At 35.8% G+C, this 26,065-nt stretch overlaps 1 protein-coding gene across 2 annotated transcripts in view; it reads left to right on the forward strand.

Annotated features, from left to right (window-relative positions):
- insyn1 (inhibitory synaptic factor 1) overlaps window positions 1-5,762 on the forward strand; it is a 65,655-nt gene extending 59,893 nt beyond the window's left edge. For both annotated transcript variants that reach the window (XM_042774771.1, XM_042774772.1), the window contains exon 4: window positions 4,852-5,762. In XM_042774771.1, the coding sequence (XP_042630705.1) occupies window positions 4,852-5,619 (768 nt within the window). In that variant the 3' untranslated portion in view covers window positions 5,620-5,762. The remainder of the gene's footprint in view (window positions 1-4,851) is intronic.
- The last annotated feature ends 20,303 nt before the right edge of the window (window positions 5,763-26,065 follow it).

A 26,065-nucleotide genomic window follows, 5' to 3' on the forward strand; every position in this document is an offset into this window, starting at 1 on the left:
GAATAATCCAGCTGCAATCTCTGCCATTATGAAGGCTGAGGCCAACAAAAGGATGTGATTTTTACCCTATAGACTGTAATTACTATTGCAGGTTCTCATTGTGCTCCTTCCAGTAAAACGGCAATGTGTCCCAATGCTAATGACTTCTTCCTGATGTGTTCATTCATCGTTTACACTTAGGCAATCTGTTTACCCAATAATTTACTCCATAGCCCACTCACTCTCTCGTCATCTCGGGGAAAAGGCGCAGGGATTACGATTCATTGTAGCTGCGTCGAGCCCATCTGTGACCTAGAAAGGTTGCGCAGACCCTTTAAGCTTGCGCTGCTATCTAGTTAAATTGCTTCAGGAGCCATTGTGAGGTGAGGGCATCGCCGAGACGAGCTCATTTGAATGATTTTGTTTACCCTGAGGAACGCCTGTTAGATGCACCGCAGGAACGGAAGCGGCTGCTTAGATGATTATGCAAAGGACATTATCAGCCGTTTTCTGTTTCTGTTAGCAGTTTGTGTTGGGTTTCGAGGGGGAAGGTGGAAAGGTGAAGTGTGTAATTTGTACAATGTTAAAATATATTCTCCAGCCCCAGTTAATTGTAGATGACAACTGACCGACACAGCAACGTTGCTCAATCAATGCACTGTAAAAGCCACCAGGGAAATTAACTAAACAAAATGAGTTGTTTCTCTTAAATGAACTACAGAAAAAAGTATATTATGAACAGTATATTACAATACAATATATAGTGGTCTATTTGAAACATCTACTGTATATATGTATGTGTGTATATATACATAAACATGCTTGAATGAATGTGTTAATGACACACTCATAAAGACAATCACTTGTTTCATTCCTGAATGAATGAATCTTTTGAACTTAATGATTAGTCCCCAACATGCTTTGTGTCAGTCTGTATAAGGACAGTTTTGCAGGGTTAGGTCAAGGACGGGCTGCAAAACCTTAAGATATTGCTTGCAACTAAATTACAGTGCTGGACATTAACTAATTACATTTAACAGTGTTACATTTGTTTTGTAATTAAATTATGTAACACCGTTTAATCTTGAAAATGTATTTTTACTTGATCTAACATATACAAGTTATATTAAATACCATTTTCAAATCAGTTAATTTAGAAGTTATCACAATTTTTTTTTTTTTTTGCATTTTTATTATCTTCAGACAAGGAGTGTTCAAGAAACCTCTCTCTCTCTCTCTCTCTCAGTGTTAATGGAGTGTTAATAGTGAGAACTGTACTTAAAATAAAATGTGACCGTAATAATTGATCTTTAGTGTAGTTGATGGTTCCATTAAGAATCTTTAGCCTCCATGGAATCTTTCCATTGCACAAAAGGTTCTTTATAGAAGTTTCTTTAGATTGTTAAATGTTCTTCAAACTAAGAATCGACCACTAATTCTTCTATGGCATCGCTGAAAAAAAACAAAAAAACCTTTTGGAACCGTTATTTTAAGAGAGTGCGTCTGCTGCCTCCAGTGGCTCTGAAATGACACACTTCCTCTTTCATTTGGAGCTGGAAATAAGTTCTTCTGACAGTGCACTTGTTCCTGTGAGGATGTGGTGCAGTTCCAATTAATATTAAAAATGGCATGAGACATAACGGACCTAATATTGATAAAATTACGCTCCTGTCTTGGATGACAGGAGTTTGCAAAATGGTGCAAGACTATCCGTAAAACATTGATTGAATTAAATCCTGCTTTTGCGGGACGAGTAATCTAGTAAACAAAGCTGTTTCATCCGCCCTTGGGCCAGCAATTCATCTGCCACCCTCAGCACCTCAGTGTGTGTTATTAAGCTTCTCTAGCCTTCGTTCAGCACACATACACCTAACAGCGTAAGATACAGAAAGTGCACTGCTCAGACTACGACACCAGTGTTATTAACCTGAAATTAGGTGCATAGGCTCAGAACTAAGGTGGTGTAATAATACTTGGAGGAAGTATATATATTTTGTTAGGTTTTTTCCAGTTTTTTGAAAGAATATTTATATGTTTGCATGTGTGTGTGTTTCAAAGAAGTCTCTTCTGCTGGCCAACACTGCAAAAAAAAAAAAAAAAATTGTACTGGTTTTCCAGTACAAATATCTAAACATTCTTGAATCTAGATCTATGTACTAAAGAAGTAAAATGACTTAAGAAATTAAGTCTTGTTTTTTGAAAAATAAAATAAAATTTTGTTCGTTTTTGATTGAAACAAGGCAAAATATCCGCCAGCAGGGTAAGAAAAATAATCTTGACTCAGAGGGAAAACAATATTATTTTCCTTGCCCCATTACCAGACATTTTTTAATATATTTTGCAGAAAACAATATTTAATATCTTAAGTCATTTTACTTTTTGCTAGCACATAGATCTAGAATAAAGAATGTTTAGATATTTGTGCTGGAAAACATGGCAAAAATACTAAGAAAATCATTTTATTTATTTTTTGTAATGAAGGCTGCATTTATTTGAGACAGTAAAATACAGTAAAATTTGAAATATTATTACAATTTAAAAGAATGTTTTCTAGCGTATGTGAATATGTTGTAAAATGTAATTGATCACTGTGATCAAAGCTGATTTTTCAGCATCATTACTCTTATTATCAATGTTGAACACAGTTGTAGTTTTATAAAAACTACTGTATATACATTAAATTGCATGGTTTGTAGTTCTGATATTTGACTGGACAATGACAGACAGGCTAGGTCAGCTGATGATGGAACATCATTAATAACCTGTCACTCAATAAAACCTAATTGTCCTTTGTTTTTTCTGACCTAATTTAGCTTTCAATTAGATTAATGCATCTGACGTCTCTTACTAAAGAGGTTTTGTGAAAGGTTTCATTCATGCAAGACATCATATTAATGTTAATCATTGTTAATGTGGGTGGCAAAAGATCTTCAAACAGTAGGTCAAGTCGTGACAAACGAATTCTCTCTGACATGAATAGCATGCACTGAATGAATGTAGTCGAGCAGTTGCATCCTAGAAGCGCCGGAGCAATCTCAACAACCGGCATTCACAGTTTAAGCTTAAATATAGTATCACGCGTTCAGTCAGTGGTTACAGATAGAGATGAGAAAAAAGTGTCTCAGGCAACTCAACTGTTAAATCAGCGAGCAGATCACGGAAACACAGGCCCTCCTCTGGCTTTGGCTGCGGTGTAATCAGGGATTTAGAGCTCCTAATTGCTCCTTTGGAGTCATTGTGCTGGATAAATGAATTAGATTTTTAATCCTTCATGCCAGCAGGGTGTATTCATCTGATCCTTCTGTGTTTATGCCTCAAAGTGACAGGAAAAACACACCTAAACCAAAGTCTGAAGAGCATTTAGAGATATTACTCCTTATTTCCTTATTATTCCTTTGTTGTTATTTGAATCAACAATGAACTGATTTCTGAAACTGCATAATGTCTGTTTACTGTTGTCGTTTTAGAGCAAAATTGACTTCTTTTTCATGGAAATAAAGTCATATCATAGAATCATTGAACTAAAGCTAACTTGAGTTTTCCCTCAAGGCCACAAAATGTGTTTATGTAGATCTTAACAAGACTGAAGGCTGAAAAAAAAAAAACACTAGTCCCGTGCTGGGAAAGAAATGTACATTTATTTCCCAGACAATGGGCTGACATTGTAGTTTAAATTTTTTGTCCCATATCTGATTTATATCAGCCGTTATTGGATATGTATTGTGCATCCTCATTTACCCTGTGTTTACATAACACTTTTACAGTTATCTTTGCCATCATCTAATATTCACTTAGAGTTAATATTTAAAAACACTAATTTCATAATATTATAATCTTTAGTAAGTTTCTAAATTAATATCCTTTTTTTCATACTGTGCATCTCTAAATAGTGTTATAATGAATAAACTCACTTAGGCCTTATAAATGGACACAATTTCCTTCAAGGTTTTTAAACACGTTTTTTGCTATTATTATTATTATTATTATTATTATTATTATTATTATTATTATTATTATTATTATATAGTCCAGCAGTGTGGATTTTTAAAGGAAAAATATTTAGTGTGGACACACAATTAAGGTGATAAAAGCTGAAATAAATAAATATATAACACCAGACACAAGATAATCAAATATCACACCCCCAATGAAATGAACAAGTTCATAATCTAATTAATAAATATTAAACGTTTTTAACATTATTAAAAGTTCCTACTGAATGACTGATGCCATCTTTGTCATGGAAAACACTTCTTGGTTTGCATCGAGTTCGCAGTTTTAATGCATATGTTTGCTTTCATTTATTTTCAAGATCTGTTGTTGTTTTCAGTATGGCTATAAATGTCACGCATTATGATATTCAAACTCACATTAGACACATTTAACATTGAATAAAACACATAATCAGTACCTGAGGTTGTTGTTACAGTCGTGGCATCGCAGAAATAGAAACGCTATTTCACGTGTCGCCGTCTCGGCTGGTTAGGGCAAAAACTCTGATTAACACGGAAAAGATACCTTTTTATCGTTGGATGTGCTGTATATATCCAACTTTTAATTGGGTCATGAAAGCCCACGCTGGGAATGATAAAAATAAGTGTAGTTAATTCACTTCATATATTGACACTCGCTTCAAATATCATGTCGGACAATCTTCAGGTCAAAAGGTTCTAAACTCAATTCCATTTTTGTTCAAACAGTTTAATAAAATGAATTATGATCCCAGGATCATTTCAGCGCTCTGCTTGGTTTCTCCTGAGTTGACCAAAGTAAAATTAAACTGACCTGCGAGGTGATGCTAATGCATCTTTGATGATCGAGGAACGCAAACTGATTATTTCATCACTTTCTCTCTCTCTCTCTGTCACGCAGGTGGTGGGTCAGATCGACAAACTCACATCTGATTTCGACTTCGACCTGGAGCCCGATGACTGGACGGTGGCGACGGCGAGCAGCACGTCGAGCAGCGAGCGTGGCCTGGGTGAGGCCTTCAGACTGGACTTCCTCAGCCAGGACATGCTCTCCGACGGCTGGGACTTCTGCAACTTCTTGGAGGCCTCCAACCGGAAAGCACACAGGGAGGAGATGGACGAGGGCCAGGGGAGGCCGAGGCCCACCACCGCCAGCGTCTACTCGCAGATGAACGGGGGTCTCCCCATCCCCAACGGACCTCTGATCATCACCCCGGACTCCTCCAGCGAAGAGGCATCCAGCTCCACGCACAGCCAGAAAACCTCCCGCACATCCGGCACCAGAGAACGCGTCCGCTTCAGCGACAAGATCCTCTACCACGCCTTGTGCTGCGACGACGACGAAGACGAGGAGGAGGACGATAAAGGGGACTGCGGGACCCCGGACACGGACAGCGAGCCCAGTCCCCTGGCCTGCTCGCCGGTACCGCCGCTCTCCTCCTCTGAACTCCCGCCGGGCCTCTACAACTGCCGGGAGACGGCGTCTGCGGGCCCCTCGCCCGTGAAGGTCCCGGTGGTGGGCTCTCACACGCTACCCAGGAAAGGTCTTCTCAACCCGGGCTGCCGGAAAAAACTGTTGCGGAACAGCAGCACACAGACGGTTTCGGATAAGAGCACTCAGACTGTACTGCCCTACATCCCCGCCAAACAGAAAAACAAGGACCTCTGAGAGAACAGCCGACTTTACATATACAAAACACCAACGAACTGAGACAGGATTACAAAGAACTGTATACTGTTTAATATTAAATACATAGCTAATAGATTAAAAAAAATGAATTACTAAATAAATTATATATGGGAAAATTTAAAGACTTGCTAAAGTCATTTTATGACTGTTGCACATATTCAAGAGAGATATTCTCATCCCTTCATACATTATGAGAGCTTGGTTTCCTTTGAGCGTTATTCCGTTTAGGATTTATTGAGATCGAGGTCTTTAAAGTGTTCATATGGCATCTGCTGAAGTTAGGAAAGTTTCAAACGCTGTTTTGCGCACAAGACCAACACTACTGATGTTTTATCTTCCTTAAAGAAGTCTCTTGTGCTCACCAAGGCTGCTTTATTTGCACAAAAATACAGTAAAAGCATGTAAAAAATTTGTAAAATATTATAAACATTTAAAATAACTGTTTTCTACTGTAATATATTTTAAAATGTAATTTATTCCTGTGAAGTTTATTTATTTATTTATTTATTCATTTTTGTTGTTTTTGTTGTTGTTGTTGAAACAATGATACACTACCATTCAAAAGTCTGGGATTTTGTATGAATTTGTTTTAATTTAGTTTGATAAATAAATGAATGAATGAATGAATGAATGAATGAATGAATGAAGTGAATGAATGAATAAATAAATAAAAGCTTTATATTAATCAAAGAATCCTAAAATTTAAAATAAATAAAAATATGTATCATGGTTTCCACAAAATTATGAAGCAGCAAGTATTATACTTATAATACTTAGAATTAGAATTTATTTATTTTGTTATTTTTCGGTTCTCATTTTAATTGTAAGTTTTGTAATTGTTTTTTTTTTTTCATTGGGTTTATATATATATATATAGTTTTAATTATTTTAGTACATCAAGGGAAACTAAATGAAAATGAGGTGTTTTTATTATTATTTCATTCCAGCAATTGAATTAAATTAAATATGTTTATTTATTTAATTATTTATTCATTTATTCGGTTAACATATTTTATTTCAAGTAATGAAAATGTTTTTATGATTTTATTTTTAATTAACTGTAATAAATGTGGAAGCAGTATGGCTTTTTTCAACATTGATAATAATCAGAAATGTTTCTTGAGCAGCAAATCATCATATTAGGATGATTTCTAAAGATCATGTGACACTGAAGACTGGAGTAATGATGCTGAAAATACAGCTGCGCATCACAGAAATAAATTACACTTTAACAGAGATTCACACAGAAAACAGCTGTTTTAAATAGCAATAATATTTTACAATTTTTACTGTATTTGTCATCAGACAGATGCAGCCTTGGTGAGCAGAAGAGGCTTCTTTCAAAAGCATTACACAATCTTAGTTGCTACAGGCGGTAGTCAGGTAAATCTCCTTTGATTTTTAAGAGTATTGGAGGATTGCACCCTCAGTTCAGAGCCTTTGGTTTGGGTGGGATAAAAAAGATGTATTTTGAAGTGCCTGCTTTCCTCTCTGACATTTACACTGCTTCTCTTGCCTCTCTCCTCTCGGCAGGGAGGTGGAGGTCGTTGGGGGTGACGACTTGAATCTCGGCGCACAAAGCCGAGATGCAAAAGGTTATGTCTCCCTATTCTTGGGCCCAGTGGGGATTGTGAACTCAATAGTGCTGTGTTTTATTCAAAGGGATGTTGCCAATAGCGCAGCGGATCGATCCTCGGTGAGGGGCTTGGGTTCTGTGTTGTGTTCTCGTGTCTTGGATTGTATTTTATTTAAAACCTGCCTCTCTGCTAGAGCTCGTGGTATTTACTCCACAGCGCACAAACAATCCTGTGAGTGGGAGGAACAGAGAAAAGAGAGTGAAATTATACATTAGAGAAAACGGAAAGGCAAATAAAGGGCAAAGTAGCCCAGCAAAATGAGTGTTTGAAGACAGATTGTTCTTAATTACCCCCTTCGATGTAATTATTTACTCAGATTCATCTCCCAAGGGAGCCGAGACGCTCAGACACATAGATCCTGAATGACCGGCTCGCTCCGCAAACCTCCGTCTCTGATGGTGGGTCATTAGGTCAGATTGTGGATTAAAGTCAAGTGCGCTGATTGATGACGGTTGGTGTAAACCCAAGAGGATGCATTATAGGCTGTTATGCTGAAATGTCAGCCTGTGTCACCGGTAGAGGGGCAGATGAAGATTTCTGCAGACACTACAGCAAACGAGAGGTTATTAAGATACCTGCTATTCCACAGTTTGCAGTAATGAATGTCTAAAACTCACAATCTCACAGGAATTCCCCAGCGACGTCTTTATTATAAAATTCTATTACTAAATAGAAATGTACTATGGTAATGCCAGCCTCTGCAAGAATGGCAGTCCTATAAACATATTATATATATATATATATAAGCACTACTGCTTAAAAGTTGGGTCTGTAAGTTTTTTTTAAGAAATTAATATTTTTATTGGCAAGATTGCATTAAATTGATCAAAAGTGATAGTAAAAGACATTTAAGTTATGTCTATTTCCAATAAATTCTGTTCTTTTGAACTTTCTATTCAGCAGAGAATCCTGAAAAATAAAATGCATCACAGTTTCCACAAAAATATTGTGCAGTAACTGTTTTCAACATTAATAATAATCAGAAATGTTTCTTGAGCAGCAAATCATCATATTAGAATGATTTCTGAAGATCATGTGACACTGAAGAGTAATGATGCTGTAATGATGCTGAAAATACAGCTGCACATCACAGAAATAAATTACAGTTTAACAGAGATTCACACAGAAAACAGCTGTTTTAAATTGCAATATTATTTCACATTTTTACTGTATTTTTTCACATAAACGCAGCTTTGGTGAGCAGAAGAGACTTTAAAAATCTTTAAAAATTTGATATGTAGTTCACATATGTTCAGTTTTTAATTAACTTTGGTGTTTTGGAGAATTTGGACTATGCTACACATTATTCTGAAATAATCAGGATAGTTTATTGGATTGCAGTTGAGACTATGAAGACAATCATCCAGCAGTGGCGGTGTCCGCAAATCGACGCTTCTCATGTCTCCGCCCATGCTGGCAAACTGAGCACGACAGTTTGCTTGCATTTCCATTCATCTTATGTGTTTAATGTTGGTGGGGCTTCGTGGTGAAGGATGCATTGAATAACAATCAAAGGATCACACCCCGCTGCTCCAGCTGCTGTTTTCTCCGGTTAGATTGAAGACCAACAGGTCATCAGATGCATTAGCATGAACAAGCAAAGCAGCGGCTGCAAGAAAAGCCACCTATCACCGGAAAAACAGACCATCACAGATTTTTTCTATCCAGTAAGGGCTAAAAACACTTGAGTGAAGCTTCTTGTGTTTTACTAACTTGCCTTTAGGTGATCAGATCGTCATCGACAGCTTTGTCTTTAAATGAACGGATGAGTTTGAGTTCTAATGGGCTGCATGAGGTATGGCAGTGTGTATCTCTTATCAAGGATCAATTATTGCGTGTGTAAAAATGTGACCAGTTTATACTAGATCTTCTCCAGTCAGCCATAGAGTGGCAGTCTGACCAACAACAAACAAGTGCGGGGGATTATTTAGCCAATTAAAGAGGATAATGAAGTGGATTTGCTGATACAGTCCTATTGGAGACTTCAGTCCAAGAGAAGGGAACTAATAAGCCTTCAGTCTGAAAGGGTGGCAAACGTTTTTAACTACTAGCAGACAGCATCTCACATCGCCTCCAGGCCATCGTTACTTTGTAACTGAACAGAACAGCGATGTTTCATTACTGTTAAGACTTTTGTCAAGTGTTTATTTCTGGGCCCGATCGTCGAAACTGGACACAGGTTTGCCACAGCTAAACATTATCTCTCATTCAATGGATTTTTAGGAACAGTGATGGATATGCTTTCTGTAATTTGGCCAGGTTAAAAACATAAGTTATCTGCTCTGTTGCATCCCCTACTCAGCCCTGTATATCCTGAATTAACATATGTGAAATAATAATTGAGCAGCTTATTTAACCGAAAGTTTTCATATGTGTGTCGTATTTGCTCCATCAGGATCTACTCAACCCTGTATATTGTTAATTTGAGTATGTGGAGTAATAATTTTAATAGATAATATGTAATTTTGTATTTTAATGGATATTTAAATAACAGTAGAGGAGATACTGACATAAGATGATCTAAATATCAGTCTGTGCTCTATATCTCCAGTAATCTGATGAGATGTAAATGATCCAAACATATAATGCAGTGATTGAGAGATTAAGAAATAAAGAAGATGTGAGATGTTCTGGAGGCTTGTGAAGATCATTCCTCCGCTGAGGAACAGTGAAAGTAAAGCTTCTGGAAACAAACGTTCCTCAAAAGATCCTGATGATCAGATTTGAGACTCTAAAACATGATTGATGGAGAATCAAGTAAAGCTGAGCTGCTTCAGTCCAGTAAGTGTTCATCTGGAGATATTATTGCAGTTATTCTGACCTTTACTTGAGAAAAAAACTAAACTATTGATCAAATGGCGTGCAGGAGACGTGGAGGAGATTGTGTGTGGTTTAGCAGCAAAGTTTTGATCATTTAAAGATCTTAGAAATTTGCATATCAAGGCTTTATAGGGTTAAGAAACAGTAAAGGATGCTTAAATGGATTTGAAGTGAAGAAAAAGAGAAACATGAGTCAAGAACTGGAAAGAGGAAGCAGAGATGTTATCCAGTGGGAAAATTACCAAACTACACTGTATGTTCTTTTTCATAAGACTAAAAAAGAATAAACATAAAAAAATCAGAGAATCCTGAATACAGCACTGTATTGAATACAGATATGAATGTCACATTAAAAATACTAAGTGTTACAATATTTTAATGACGGATAAAAATAAAGCATGGCAGGAAATTTACACCTCGACAAAGTGAATGATAATGACTTGTAGCTCAACCTCTGTTTTATATACTATTTGTGTAGTTTTATGTGGACACAGTAAATGTGGTGTGATTGGAGTGTCTGATGTGAGCCGATCACTGAACGTGCACAATCCTAATCTTCACCCATCTTCTTGTTACAGAACATCACTCCACACTTTTGTGCTCATTCTTATGCTTTTTCCTGAAACACCCGCAGTATCACAAAAGCACAGCAATCAGGGCACACCGCGCTGAAGCAAAGGGATAACAGCTGTATGTTCAGAGTCCATGAGGAAGAGCTGGATATCACACTGATTACTGCAGGCTCACTCGAGGAAGCTACTCAGACTTGATTTGTTTCATCTCTGCCATTTACTTCCTGAACAAAGTCTTGCTCTTCCCTTACCCTCTCTAATATTTTCTCTCTCTAAAGTGGCAGGTGTGATTTTTTATTCATGTGTGACATGCTTCTGTTTGATGTTCCGGTGAAGCCCAGTAAATATATATATGTGTGTGTGTGCGTGTGTGTGTGTGTGTGTGTGTGTGTGTGTGTGTGTGTGTGTGTGTGTGTGTGTGTGTGTGTGTGTGTGTGTGTGTGTGTGTGTGTGACCCTGGACCACAAAACCAGCCTTTAGTGTAAATTTTTCAAAATTGAAATTTATACATGATCTGAAAGCTGAATAAATAATCTTTCCATTGATGTATGGTTTGTTATGATTGGACAATATTTTGTCTGAGATGCAACTATTTGAAAATCTGGAATCTGAGGGTGCAAACAAATCTAAATATTGAGAAAATCATCTTTAAAGTTAGTTCTTACCAATGCATATTAATAATCAAAAATTAAGTTTTGATATATTTACGGTAGGAAATTAGCAAAAATATGAACATGACCTTTACTTAATATCCTAATGATTTTTTGCATTAAAAAAAATAAAAATAAATAAATAAATCTATAATTTTGACCCATACAATGTATTTTTGGCTATTGCTACAAATATACCCCAGAGACTTAAGACTGCTTTTGTGCTCCAGGGACACATATAATCTCTCTCCCTATGGTTTGCCAAAGGTTTTTATAATACAATATTACAGTACAATCTGCAAACATTATTAAAATATATATAAAATTAGAAATGTTCATCAAATATTTAGATAATTAATTCACTACTAATAATGCCAAACATCTGTCAGGACAAAGTAAGATCATAGTATACATGTTTTTATTATTGAATTTTCACATTGTCCCTGACATGATGCAAAAATAAGTATCTTAGCTGTTATTTTAGTCTTATGTGTATAAAAAAAAAACTAAATAATTGAGTATTGATATGCAAATCATATCAGAAATACTATATGAAAAATGTATTTTTATTCTACTTCATTCTCCATGGAGAGTGTGAGGATGATGCAAGTGAATATCAGCTTGATCATTCAAGATGAATGAATGCCGGTGTTTGCGCAAAGCATGAATGTGTAGCATTAAAACCAACTTACATCATGCTTATAAAACTCAAAATGGTGGCGCATGTCGTATATTATATGAAAACTTCAATTTAAAAAAAATAAATAAATAAATAAAAATTGACAACTTAATCAGATATATTTCAAAGAAAAATAATGATTCTAAATAACAACATATCGCTTATTCAGTAAACACAGTGTCAAATGCAGCACCACTTAAATGTCCATGTGATTTTATGATTAATTAAAAGTAGATAAATGTCTAATAAGACTGAAAGACAAGCTCAGGTAAGCTGGTGATCATAACTTACATTTACATGCTTTGGCTACAAAGATATATATTATACAAAGATATATTATATATATATAAAGATTCAAAACACATTATCAAAGTCATTTCATCATACAGTTTGTGGGAATTGAGGTCATTTGTAGTTCAGTGTCTGAATAGAATCATAGTTTGCTTGGGAAAAACCTAAAGCTTGATGTGTCTAGCAACCTCTTTTCTGACAGTGATGTAGAAAGAAAAACACAACGTTATTATTTTTCTTATAAGCGTGTACGAGGTTGTCGGCTTGTCAGCACTTCAGTTGCAATCACAGGTACGGGTCAGCAGGGCACAATCTTGCTGACAGTTCACTTCAGCATGTAAATGAGAGCTAAACGGAGACTGAAATGCCTGTAATGAACAACATAAATGCAGAGAACGACCAGAAACATCTGCTATACAAGATACACAATACACAAACATGGATCTCAATATGAATGAATGGAGCACAATAAGATAAACAGAACATAATTAAAATACACTTCAGACCTGCAGTTTTTGTGGGTATGTGAAGTGGGCTGTGAGGATTTTTCATTTTTTCCTGCTATCTTGACTAAAAGAACAGGTTGGGATAATGAAGAGCGCTGAACGACGGCGCGGGGTTAATTATGAGCTGGGAAGTATGTGCTGGACCATACGATGAATTTGTTTAATCAGCGAGATCCACCCACATGCTTCCGCAGGTGAATTTTCAGGACCGCGGGAGCAAATCATTTTCAAGCTGATCAAGTTCACATTATTTCAGTGTGTTAGTTGTTCAAATCCTTCAGCAGGTTTTCTTTTTCTTTATGATCTAATGCTTCATTCTCTTGTTTAGCATCACTAGGAGTACCAAGCATTTTTGTTTTCCCCTACTTATATGTTTAACTTAACTCAACTCATTTTATTTCTAGAGCACTTTCAAAAACCTCAATGGGCACCAAAGTACTGTACATGAAAGAGAAAAAAACTAAAACAAATACATACAATCCATATTCATACAAATTATAACACATTATTAAAAGCCAAATAAAATAAATACGTTTTTAACATCCTCTGAAAAGACCCTAGAGTAAGAGATGTTTTTAAGGACAGGGGAAGCTCATTTCATAGTCTAGGGGCAGCCACAGAAAAAGCTCTATCTCCTCTACATTTCAAGCGTGATCAAGGAATCATCAGGCACAGTTGATCCTTAGAGCGAAGAGATCTCAAAGGTTGATGTAGACAAATTAAATCGGAAACATACTCTGGTGCCAAGCCATGGAGAGATTTGAAATCATATAACAACACTTTATATTGAATTCTGTATCGAATCGGCAACCAATGTAGTGAAATCAGAACAGGAATAATATGGTCTCTCTTTTTGGTACCAGTTAAAAGCCTAGCAGCTGAATTCTGAGCCAGCTGCAGGCGATAGAGAGAAGCCTGACTCACACCCAGATACAAAGCATTGCAATAATCCAGACGAGAAGACACAAAGGCATGAACAACCTTCTCCAAATCACTGAAAGAGAGGATAGACTTCAACTTAGCTATATATCTAAGATAAAAGAAAAATTTTTAACAACGGCATTAATTTGCCGATCAAATTTAAGCTCTAAATCAAAAATAAAGCTAAGACTTTTCACAGAGGAACGTTTTTTCACAAGGAGCAATAACAGATTGCCATTAGAATCCATACCACATCCTTTCCAACCAAAAACAATAAACTCTTATATGTCCTTATTCAATTGGAGAAAGTTGCTTGCCAACCAACACTTCACATCAGCCAAACAGTTATACAAAGACTCAAGAGAAGATTGCTCCCCATATTTTAAAGTGAAATAAATTTGAGAATCATCAGCATACAGATTGTAATTTATACTGTGCTTATCAAAAATATTTTCCAATGGAAGCAAATAAAGGGAAAATAAAAGGGGTCCGAAAATCGAGCCCTGAGGAACCCCACACGTCAACGGTACAACAGAAGAAGAGTAGTTTCCCAAACTAACTGAAATGGTTCTGCCCTTAAGATAAGACGAATACCAGTCCAAGGCTATACCTTGGATACCCACTTGGTCTTTGAGATGATCAGTGAGGATATCATGATCAACCGTGTCGAAGGCTGCACTGAGATCCAACAGTAGAAGAACAACAGGACTACCTGAATCAACATCTAATAAAATATCATTTGAAACCCTCAATAACGCAGACTTTGTATTATGACCAACTCTTAAACCTGACTGAAATCTATCGAAAATATTATTGCTAACTAAAAAATCATTCAATTGTACAAATACAATCTTCTCTAAAATCTTTGAAATAAAAGATAGTTTCGAAATAGGACGAAAATTATTCATATCTAACGCATCAAGATTTAATTTCATAAGAAGGGGATGAATGATAGCAGGTTTGAATCTATTTGGAACAATACCAGTAGACAAACAACTATTAACAATAGATAGCACACTTGTACCAACTGAATCCATCACCTCCTTAAATAAAGTAGATGGAATAACATCACATGAAGAACCAGAAGGCTTCATATGTGCAACAATGTCTTTACGTTGTGACAGAGACACAGGAACAAAACTGGTTAATTTTTTCAAAGGAGCAGCAAAAGTAGCAGGATCACTAGTTACAGATAAAATCTGAGCGAATTCCAGCAATCTTATCAGTAAAAACAATGTTTAAAAAAATTCACAAGTGTCCACAGAATAAGAAATTGAAGGAAGGATAACAGGTTGAAGTACTGTATTAATAGTAGAGAAGAGTATTTTTGAATTATGACAGTTCTTTGAAATAATGTCAGATAAATACTTTGATCTAGCTAATTTAACTTGCAATTTATCGTTGAACCATTTACTCTCAGCCCTCCTACACTCTTGTCTAAGGGCCCTAATATTGCTGTTCAACGAGGGCTGGGACTTAGCTTTCTTCTTCTTAATTTTCAAAGGAGCCACAGAATTCAAAATATCAGAGCATGTGGAGTTAAACTGGATAACCAACTCCTCGGGTCCCATATCAGGACATGGAGACTCCATCAATGATTTCAATGGGAGAATATCAAAAGCAGCTGAAAAACTGCTAGCAGTAGAGGAAGAGAGCACCTGAGATTCAACAGTAACAGGAACATCATTAGCTTAAACATTATAAGAAAAAACAGGGTTATACAAAACAGTCCTATGGTCAGAAAATACAGTGTCAGCAATTTACACACTGCCGACAGAAAAACCAAGAGTTAACACTAAGTCAAGGGTATGACCACGTTCATGTGTTGGACCTACAACACACTGTGATAAACCAAATGTCTCTAATAAATGATTAAACTCTTTAACCAAGGGTCTGGAAGGACAACACACGTGAATATTAAAATCTCCCAAAATTAAAATATTATCTGAACAAGGAATAATAGCAGATAAAAAAATCTGAAAAGTTACTTAACAAATCTTTATGATATGAGGGGGTCTATAAATAAGGGCACATAGTACAGATTTAAATGAATTCAACATAATTAATTGAACCTCAAACGTTGAGTAAGCCTCAGTAGATAGCAGTTCGCATTTAAACTTATTTTTAAAAATAACAGCAAGGCCCCGACCCTGTCCAGCTGACCTTGGGGAGCTAAAAAAAAACTACAGTCTGGAGGAGAAAGTTCAGAAAAAGGAGGCATATCACCAATGTTGAGCCAAGTCTCAGTAATAAATAGAAAACCAAGTCATATGAGAGGAAAAAATAGTTCAAAATAAAAGTCTTGTTTGAAAGAGATCTCACATTGATCAACACCATTGACACTGAAGCTCGTGCCTTACCGCTACCCAGGGATTGTATAAGTTGTATATTAACACCTTGGTCTCCACAACGCCACCTCGAGTAGACATTCCGCGATGGCCACCACACCGATCCAGATGAAGACGGGACGACAGGCACCAGGTAGGAGCGACTCAGAAACGCTGGCAGATCAACACCATCGAGCACAGGTAGAGAACCGTTAATGCCCCTCCTGTTCTTTCTTGATCTCACCAAGCGTCCAGCCCGCTTGCCATGCTTTCTTCGATGTTCACTCAAAAGGCACAAACACCCAGGGAGATGACATACTTGTGTCAGTTTAGCTGGCACAGCAGAGTGAAACCGCCAGTTGAGTATAGGATCGCAAATCAAACGATCAGGCACCTCTGATCGAATGTTTAGTAAAGTCAGGCGATCATAGAACAGAGGAAACCGGGCAGAGGATAAAACAAATAAAAAAACTAAAAACTAACGTTAAAACGGATAAAAAGGACACATCATGGCGGCAAGCCGGCAATGTCCATATCAATCTTCTTTATTGTAAAATGTTCGTGATTATTGTTATTGTGCATATAGTAACATATGTGCACTCTAGATCACACAGTAATAATTCAGTCTTCATAGGGGCCTGAATAATGTAGGGCTCTATGATTTGTGCGATGCAGAAAACATGAATGGAATCATGGAATTCAGTCACAAAAATTAGATGTACTGTATAACGGGGAATGAGATGGAATTTGGCAAAATTTGGATGAATATATAGGGCTGTTAACTTGATTGAATGTCAGTGTCTGTGAATACTAGAGCACTGCTGCTACACATACTGAAACATGCGCCACACTGTTCTCATTAAATGAGGATGTGAACACATGAACTTCATCTCCAGAGCTGCTCTGAGACTCACCACAGCGCTTACTTTGTGAAAAAAACTATCATCAGATACACACAGAAACTAAGAGATCTTCACTACAACCTGCCAAACTAAAGGATTGGTTTAACTTGAAGAAATTGTTGCAAAAAATATATTATTATTGTACTGTAGAATGCACTTCTTAAAGTAATAATTATAATACAATGCATTCATTTGAACACCACCTTATTTTGATGATAAATTTGGAATCCACATAAATTAAAGCAGACAGCTTATTAAAACATTATAGTTTAACAAATTAAAAATATATAATAATAATAATAATAATAATAATAATAATAATAATATTAATTGGTAAATAAAATTTATGTAAATCATTAAAAAAATGAAATGAAATGGAAAACATGGAATTGGGGGGTGTCATAGGGTATTATTATTGTCAAAATAAAAAAAAAATATATAAAAAATATTATTGTTTAAATTAATTATTAAATTCTTAAATAGAGTTGAATGAAATCAGTTACTGTTTTTTATTATTAAAATTTAATTAAAACATTGAAATGGAAAGCAGAATTTAGAAAAAAAGTAAAATAGATTTCATAGTGCACTATTATTGTAAAAAAAAAGAGAAAAAACATTACTACTTAATTATAATATTATTAAAGTTTAATTAATTCAGTTAATGCTTTTTTATTACAATTTAATTAAACTATTAAATTTGAGTCCAGAAAAAAAAATAGATTTTATAGGGTACTGTTATAGTTAAAATTAAGATAATAATAATAATTATTATTATTATTATTATTATCATTATTATTATTATTATTATTATCATCACTATTATTACTATATTATATAATATAAAGTTATTGAATTCAATTAATGATTTTTGTTTATTACTATTTGCAATTAAAATAGAATCCAGAAAATGGAAAATGAAAAAAAAGAAAAAAAAAAAAAAATAAAATTGTTGATAATAATTGATAGGCCCCTAAAACTGGAGAGTGACCAATCCTATCACTCCAGCAGTTTTCTCTATGTTTGATGGTTCATGTTAATGGTGTACCTACAAAATCAAAAGTGGAAGTGTCAGAATAAAGCCCCATCAGAGCCGCGGACCCCCCGTGATCACAGTCCTCTCACTGTCTGTATCCGGGCCTCATGTTGAGCAGACTCAATCAATATTATTTTATGTCCCACACACTCTCAAAAATCAGGCAGTAATGATTCCCCAGACGTCCTGTTGTTCAATCACTCCTCAGGCACTCGAGAGCATCCCTTCAAGTGCTGCTGCAGAGGTTTCTTCTAATGCCATGCTTGGGATCCTGGTTTATTGGCCGCTTCGAAAGTACTTCAGTTCTATTCATAAAAGGACGTGCCAAGATCCTGTCATCGTGAAGAAGTGGAGAGCTAAAAATGAACTTTAGTGCAGGACTGCTAGCAGTTCTTTAAAAAAGTCCACAGCTCCACAAATCTGTCCGCTCTTAATAGAGAGGAAAGACGGTTTTATTCCACTGATCAGCAGCGACAGACCCATGCAGACACCTGCTGCTTCTCACAACACACAAGCTTTTTAAATATTATAAACATAGGGCATTTTTCTATCAGTATAAATGCTTTGTACAAAAATACAAATAAGTTCCAAATATATACCCTTATGAGAAATAAATGTGCTTAACTATATTAAATGTGTACTTGTAGTGCATTTCAAATCTTAAAACTACCTGTATATAAAAAACACTGCTTGCTGATAATTCAATATTAATGGAATAAAAGGCTATTTAAGTGACTTAAAGAGTATTTTCATGACACTTAAGCAGACTTTTAAAACGGGCACTTTGTAAAAGTTTTAAAAGGTCATTTAATAATAAAAGGCCATTTAAGTGACTTAAAGAGTATTTTCATTACACTTAAGCAGACTTTTAAAAAGTGCACTTTGTAAAAGTTTTACTGTACCCTACAATTGAAATCATTATGATTTAATGATTTAATGATATTTTGTCGTGCTTTAAAGAAGTACACTTATTTCGATGCGTTGACTAACATACTAAAGCACATGACAAGTACTTAATTTTAATTTTAAATGTAGTGTTGTTTGACACTTCTTTTAAATGAACTAAATTTCATTGTTAATTACAAATGTATTTAAATGCATGAAATACATGTTTAAGTAGAAATTACATTAAAGCATATTTTAGTTTATCATAAATGCTCGTCAGTACATTCAACAGTAACTTTAATCACATTTCAATGACAATAGAAGTAATTATGAAATTACATATAAAAATGTACTGAAGTCCTACTTAAGTGGGTCAAAAAGTACTATTAAGTTCAGCTTATTTCAATTTACAAACTACAAAACATCTTCATTTTATTTTAAATAACATGCAGTTAAGTGTTTAAAAACATCATATTCAGTTTGAACTTAAGTGTATTATTTTAAAGTAGATTATTTCAGTAATAAGCACTCTTTTAAAAACTATGCTAAAGTGTGCTTCTTTTTCACAAAGGTGGTGCATTTATTTAATAATTAGAATAAAGCCATCCATCCACCCCGCTGTCTTTAGTCCCATGGCATTCCTCTTACTTTAAAACAGAATGGATGTATGGAGCTTGGCTGTATGGAATATATTTCTGCGTAATTAATCCCGTTCCTTACTTTAGGTTTTAAAAGTCAACGGTCTGTTTAACAGCTTTCTACAACACTAAACAGGCAATTAGTCACAGCCAAGTCATTTTTCATACATTTTATGGATATGTCCAGGAGCAGTAGCTCTCGAGGGGGTCAGTTTAGCACCGCGGTAAAAGCGGTATTACGCCAAAGTGTGAGATCAGTGCTGATAATGCTACAGATTACACTCTTATGACCATCTGGAACTTAAGTGCATTATTATTGGAACACAACATGAGATGCTGGAGACCAGAAAGGCAAGTTCATGCCAAAATGTCTGCTGAACTCTGACCTGCAAATTTGCTTACTAGCACAACTGACCTCTTAAATAACCCTTCGAAAGCTGCCTGCTCTGCGGCGTTGCAGGATCTGAAGTCATTTCGTATGCTCAGAGCCTAGTGCGACCGCAACTTTCTCCAATATGTCTGAAAGTTTGTCTCCTCGACAACAAAATGGCATGAAAATGCTGCCAAAAATGGAAATGTCACATCATCCTGTTGAGGTGCTGAAAGTTATTAAACATTCTGAGTTTAATAAATGAAGTGATGGCTTTGATAAGATACGGATTCAGAATACAGATACTCATATTCTTGGAGATTAAAGAAAATGATGAATGATTAATAGTTTTATCAGGATTGCATATGATTTGGATCGTTTGAAGGTGCTCTGCAGAGACTGTGGAGTTGTGCTCCTTCGGTTGGAAACTTTACAGCTGCTCAAATTTAGGCCTATCATGTGAAAGTTATTTTTTTTAAAGACGCACTTCTGTACATAAATACTGTACAATGGCTTCTCTTGTGAAAAAGAAGCACACTTTAGCATTTTTAAAGTACTTATTAAGGAAATAATATACTTCAAATATACTTAAAATATACATATAAAAATATAATTATGTGTTTTTGAACACAACTGCAGGCTATTTAAAATTAAATGAAAATGTAATAATTTTAATTCAAATGTGATTAGTTGAGCTTATATTGAACTTTAATATTGAACTTTAATGACCCACTGAAGTAGTACTATTTGAATGTCACTGACAAGCAGTAATAAAATATATTTTAGAGAAATATAAATCCTGCACAATACTTAAGTTTGCATCATAACTAGAATAATTTACTGGGCAACAATGTGGTCAACTGGTTTGTTTGTTTGTTTTTTCATTCATTCATTTATATATATCTTAAATATATACATGTACAGTATGTCTGTGTATATAAATATACACAGTACACACATATATTACGTAAACAAAAGCTATTATTTTGGATGAGATTACTCAAAATTAATTGATTTGACAGCTCTAACTTTTGAAACGTTTGAAAGTGTGCTTCTGTTTAGAAACAGCCATGAAACTACAAGTGCACATTCATTACAATTAAGCGCACTTCTTCTTTACAGGGGCTTGCCTTGCAATAATCAAATTGCATTAATATAATTTATTACAGGTGTTTTGTTAATAAACTGTGAAAGCAAGGAAAAATATCTGTTTAGGCTACACACAAAACATTTACAAAGGAACCGAGGCTATTGTTAAATACAAACATTTTACATTTTAGATATTTTGGGGGAAATGTTCTGCGCTACTTGCATGCAACTAACATTCTGCTTGATTTGATTAACCCAGACTGTGTCTTTTCAGCCTGTGTGTTCCTCAGAGAAACTGACCTGCTTTCTAGCACTGAGGAGAGACATTCATCAAAGTGGTCCGGATGTTAATTAAAAGTTTTGGAAACGACTGACTGAGCAGACGAGCACACGTCTGTGTTGAAGAGTGTTTCTCTGTCCTCAAGTACTGCACGAGAGTGCATTTCAACAGCTTTCTCTGATGAGCTTCTTCTGTTGTTCAGATGTCATGCGGACGCTCTTACACGCTGAGGAGCGAGGTGAGTACCGGTCAATGCAAAATAACTAATGATACATTTACGAGTGTTTGTTTGCCGGCAGTTGGAGAGCCTGAGAACAAAAGCCTTCTGCTTTGTATTCAAACAGCGGGAAAATGAAGCCCACTCTGGCGGAGAGCAACACCTACTACACAAGTGCAGACTGAATTCTATTAACATTCTGTGTATTTTAGCAGGATTGGGCCGGCGTCCTGCGAACACGCATGCTGCAGTTCATTCTGAATCTCATCCTACGGATCAAACGCAAGCACTGAATTACTCATAAGAGCCCAGCGTCAGATCACTAGCTGTGTTCCTGGCCTACATGCAACTAGCGTTGACTTGAAAGTAATGGAGTATAAAGCAGAAAATGATGAACTTTGTTGTGGTGCTAATATATTCAAGCACCTACTCGTGGAAGGGAGACTACAAATAGCATACATTTAACACAATTGCAAGTCTTATACAGGCAATAGTAAAATCCATCTGTGAAATAACAATCTGCTAAATATCCTGTATTCAGAGGCGCCCATGCACAACACCATTAATAATCTTCACTGGTATAATGTGCTTTTTTGTTCGTTCCATTGTCTAATCTAAAATTCAAACATTTGCCAAAAGTTTTACAGATGCCTCTTTTGTCCTTTGCTAACTTGCAATTAGTTTGGAGGGATGACTCTAATTCCTGTGTATTCATCTCATGACCCGCGTCTCCTGCTCTCATATTATCAGCTCTGGAGATGAAGTCAGACTCCCTTTCACATGCCACGTTCTATTCTCTTCAAACACATTTCTTTCTTTCTTTACAGAAAGAGAGAGTGGATGGATGGATGGATGGATGGATGGATGGATGGATGGATGGATAGGCTGATAGACAGAAAACAATGAAATATGTTTCGGTGCTCAGTGCAAACTGGTTAAAGAAGTGTTCACATACAAAGAACTATTAACATTCATAGAACCTTTCCATCGCATGTAAGGTTCTTTATAGTGAAAAAGGTTCTTTACATGATTAAATGGATGGATTGATAGAGTCTAACTGTTTGAAGTATCTGATATATAAGTGCCAATAAAAAGCCAGTGTGTTGATCATCTTGATCAGTCCGTCTCAGGTGGGAAATGTCATTTGAATGATGTTCAGTTAGAGAAACATAAAATGTGCCTCGACAGGAGGACACAACAATAGTCTGACAAACGATAGCCGTCAATCAGATGATCAAACTCAATCTAGTTCTAGGGAATGTTTATAGGAAGAATAAAAGAGTGAAAGTTGTGAAACACACTCCAATTATCTTTGTTTTATTTACAACTTCAAAAATAATAATAATAATCATTTTTATAGACACCTGTAGACACGATAATCAAAGATAAGCTGCCACACATGCCTGATATCTGTTTTCTTTGAAAAGGATGCGTTTCTGTGAAACACAAACAGTCATTTCCATTCAGTCTCCTTCAGACCTTATCTAACCTCTGCAGGTATGAGCTGAGCTTCCCTCTCTCCTCGTGCTTATATATGTTGTTATTAATGCACAGCAGATTCACAGCTTTCCTCACAGTGATGCACGGCCACGCTCCCATACGCTTTCTCCCATCCTGCCCTCTGAGAGTCAAACCGGGGAGTCATGAGGATGATGATGATGCACAGCCACGTAGGAGACAAAAAAACGATAACTCAGAAGTTTTTGGGATTGTTTGAGTTTTTGTGCTGATCCCTTGGCTGCTTTAGGACTATCAAGGATAAATAAATATGACATAAACCACCAGTAAGTGGCAGCAAATCCCTTAATGAGTGATTCATTGAATCATTCATTCATACGATTCATTCAAACTGGTTATTCACATCACTATCACATCATAAAATTGAATCTTTAACAGACTCTCTGTCACTGTAAACTGGCCTGTCAATCATCTTGCCACAGTCAACATCCTCCACATTTAATTCAACTTCCTACCATATAGAAAAGAAGCAGCACGCTGGGTCTTCATGTGGAGAACTCAGATTTTTTGTGTAATGATGCATGTGAAAGTTAATGGCCAAACGGATGTTTAGAAAAGTTCATGTTGTTGCAGATGAAATATAGCACAAATAACATGTGTTATATATATACTATGCTTTGGGACACACCTATTCTAATCTCACATACTGTTTAGGATGGAGTGTATGAATGTTGGGACTCAGGGATAATCTTTATGAATGGATAACTGAACCATTGACTCAGAAACACAGTGTTGTTCTGAGACGTACGTATGTTCTGCTCCGGCTTTGTTTGGAACTATTTTTGCTGACAAAACAGAAGAGCGAGAGAGAGAGAGAGAGAGAGAGAGAGAGAGAGAGTGAGTGTGTAGACTATTGTGCAAAAAAAAAAAATGAACATCCAGTATTAACTTCTTGTTTTTTGTTTTGTTTTTTGGGCATGATTTTTTTTCGTGCTAATATTCAGGAAAACAGCACTCTTGCTTGTGTGATATTAATTAATTATATGATATCTTATAAATATATAAAACAAAAGGCCATAGAGGGGTATTTTTCTTTTTTTTTACATGCATAACTTGGATTAAAGGTGCATTCTAATAGGCTTCATCATGCAGTCAATGCATTTATCACACACCTCTACAGCCATGACATCCTTCAGCAGCATCTTCCGCTTCCACGATCCTCATCTTTGTGAAAAGAACAGATCAATGAAACAGTGATCATATGAAGATCAGCGGATTCCGAAAACCCACGCTCGTGTTCACATCAGCCTCTCTCTATATGCATCCGAGCGTAAAGCCTCTCCGTAAGTCGGCCTTTTGGAAGACGAGTCCTGTTTATAGCTCAACAAGTGATTCTTGTGCTTAATCCTCTTGATTTTAATTAACTCAGCAAAAAATCATTAATGGATCCTTTTTATCTCTGCCATTGTGAGGCAAATCCCTTTAGTTGCAGAGAAGCGTGTATAATTTTAAGGAAATGGGTTGTGATGTTTGGTGTCATCTCGCTTTTGTTCTACATCAGCTGCAGCTAAATAAGCAAATAATTAAAGTCAGTAGGGGTACGGTGGCCTGTTGGTACATTACACAAGTCACAGAATACAAGCATGAGGGAGAAATCTTGTAAACAAATTAGGTAAACACAACCACTAATAAAGAAATGTGTGCAAACAGCATTTAGCATGAAGATGTGGATCTCCAGGGAGGAACATTACAGTCATTACACGGCTACGTACTTTAAGAAGTTATATTTCGTGTTCACTTCAGCTTGAGTGTTCCCTCTTGAAAAGATGAAAAGTTGTTAATGTACTGCAGTTACAGATCTGCTATCTTTGCTCATATGCGAACCATGAATGATTTTTACCTTATATATTATGGCCTAAATTAAAGATTTATGCTATATTAAGACCTAAACATTTTTATTTATTTATTTATTTCTTTTGTGATATATTTAGACCTAAATATATTTATCTGGTTATTAAGGCCTACATTTAAGATTTGCGGTATGTATTTGAATTTCATATAACACTTCCATCCACTTGGATTTGCTCTTTGAACGCTGATGCTTATGCTCAGAGTACTCTCAAACTCTTTTAACTCAAAATGAAAATGAGATTCCTCATGAATGATATGACCCCTTTAGTGCTGTATGTTCTCATGCATATAATCATACAACATGTGCATTGTGCTCGTACTGTGAAGATAATCCAGTTTATTGCTGTGCTGTAATTTCATGAGTCTATTCATCACTGCTGCTGATGCGTGGCCTGATTTTCAGTATGAGCACCGAAAGTTGCAAACGGTGCATCTGAGAAACTATGGAGTGTGTTAACAGCTAAATGTGTTCGGAGCACAAACGGACGTGCAGCCACACACACCAGAACAGACGCCGAGGCTGATGTGATGAAGCGATTATAATTGATTAAACATTGCCTTGTTGTTTTCTTCCTTAGCGCATACTAATGGAATTCATTAACTAAAAGAGGAGCGGTTAATAGAGTTGGAGCTTACTATAACTCACAGCTAGACACAACACTGATACCATGGCTTCTTTACACGTGTAGATGTGAGTAAATACGTCAAGTTGCTTATTAGGAATTGGAACATTATATTAAAAAGTTAGGGGTCGTAAGATTTTTTTAAATGTTTTTGAAAGAAGTCTCTTCTGCTCATCAGGGCTGTATTTATTTGATCAAAAATACAGGAAAAATTGTGAAATAGTATTACAATATACAATATCTGTTTTCTATGTGAATCTCTGTTAAAGTGTAATTTATTTCTGTGATGTGCAGCTGTATTTTCAGCATCATTACTCCAGTCTTCAGTGTCACATGATCTTCAGAAATCATTCTAATATGATGATTTGCTGCTCAACAAACATTTCTGATTATTATCAATGTTGAACACAGTTGTGCTGCACAATATTTTTGTGGAAACTCCGATACATTTTTATTTTTCTTATTTTTCTGACTTTATATATCGCCACGTGTCTTATGATGTTGATTTTTATGTTATTTTGAACTACTGCCACTTTATTTTTAGTTACTTTGAGGTGGAAACAGGCCATAAAGGTCTGTGTATGATGGCTGTTTTTTTAGTTGTTGTTTTGTTTTG

The sequence above is a fragment of the Cyprinus carpio genome, chromosome A18 (assembly GCF_018340385.1).
Source record: "Cyprinus carpio isolate SPL01 chromosome A18, ASM1834038v1, whole genome shotgun sequence".
NCBI classification, from domain to species: domain Eukaryota; kingdom Metazoa; phylum Chordata; class Actinopteri; order Cypriniformes; family Cyprinidae; genus Cyprinus; species Cyprinus carpio.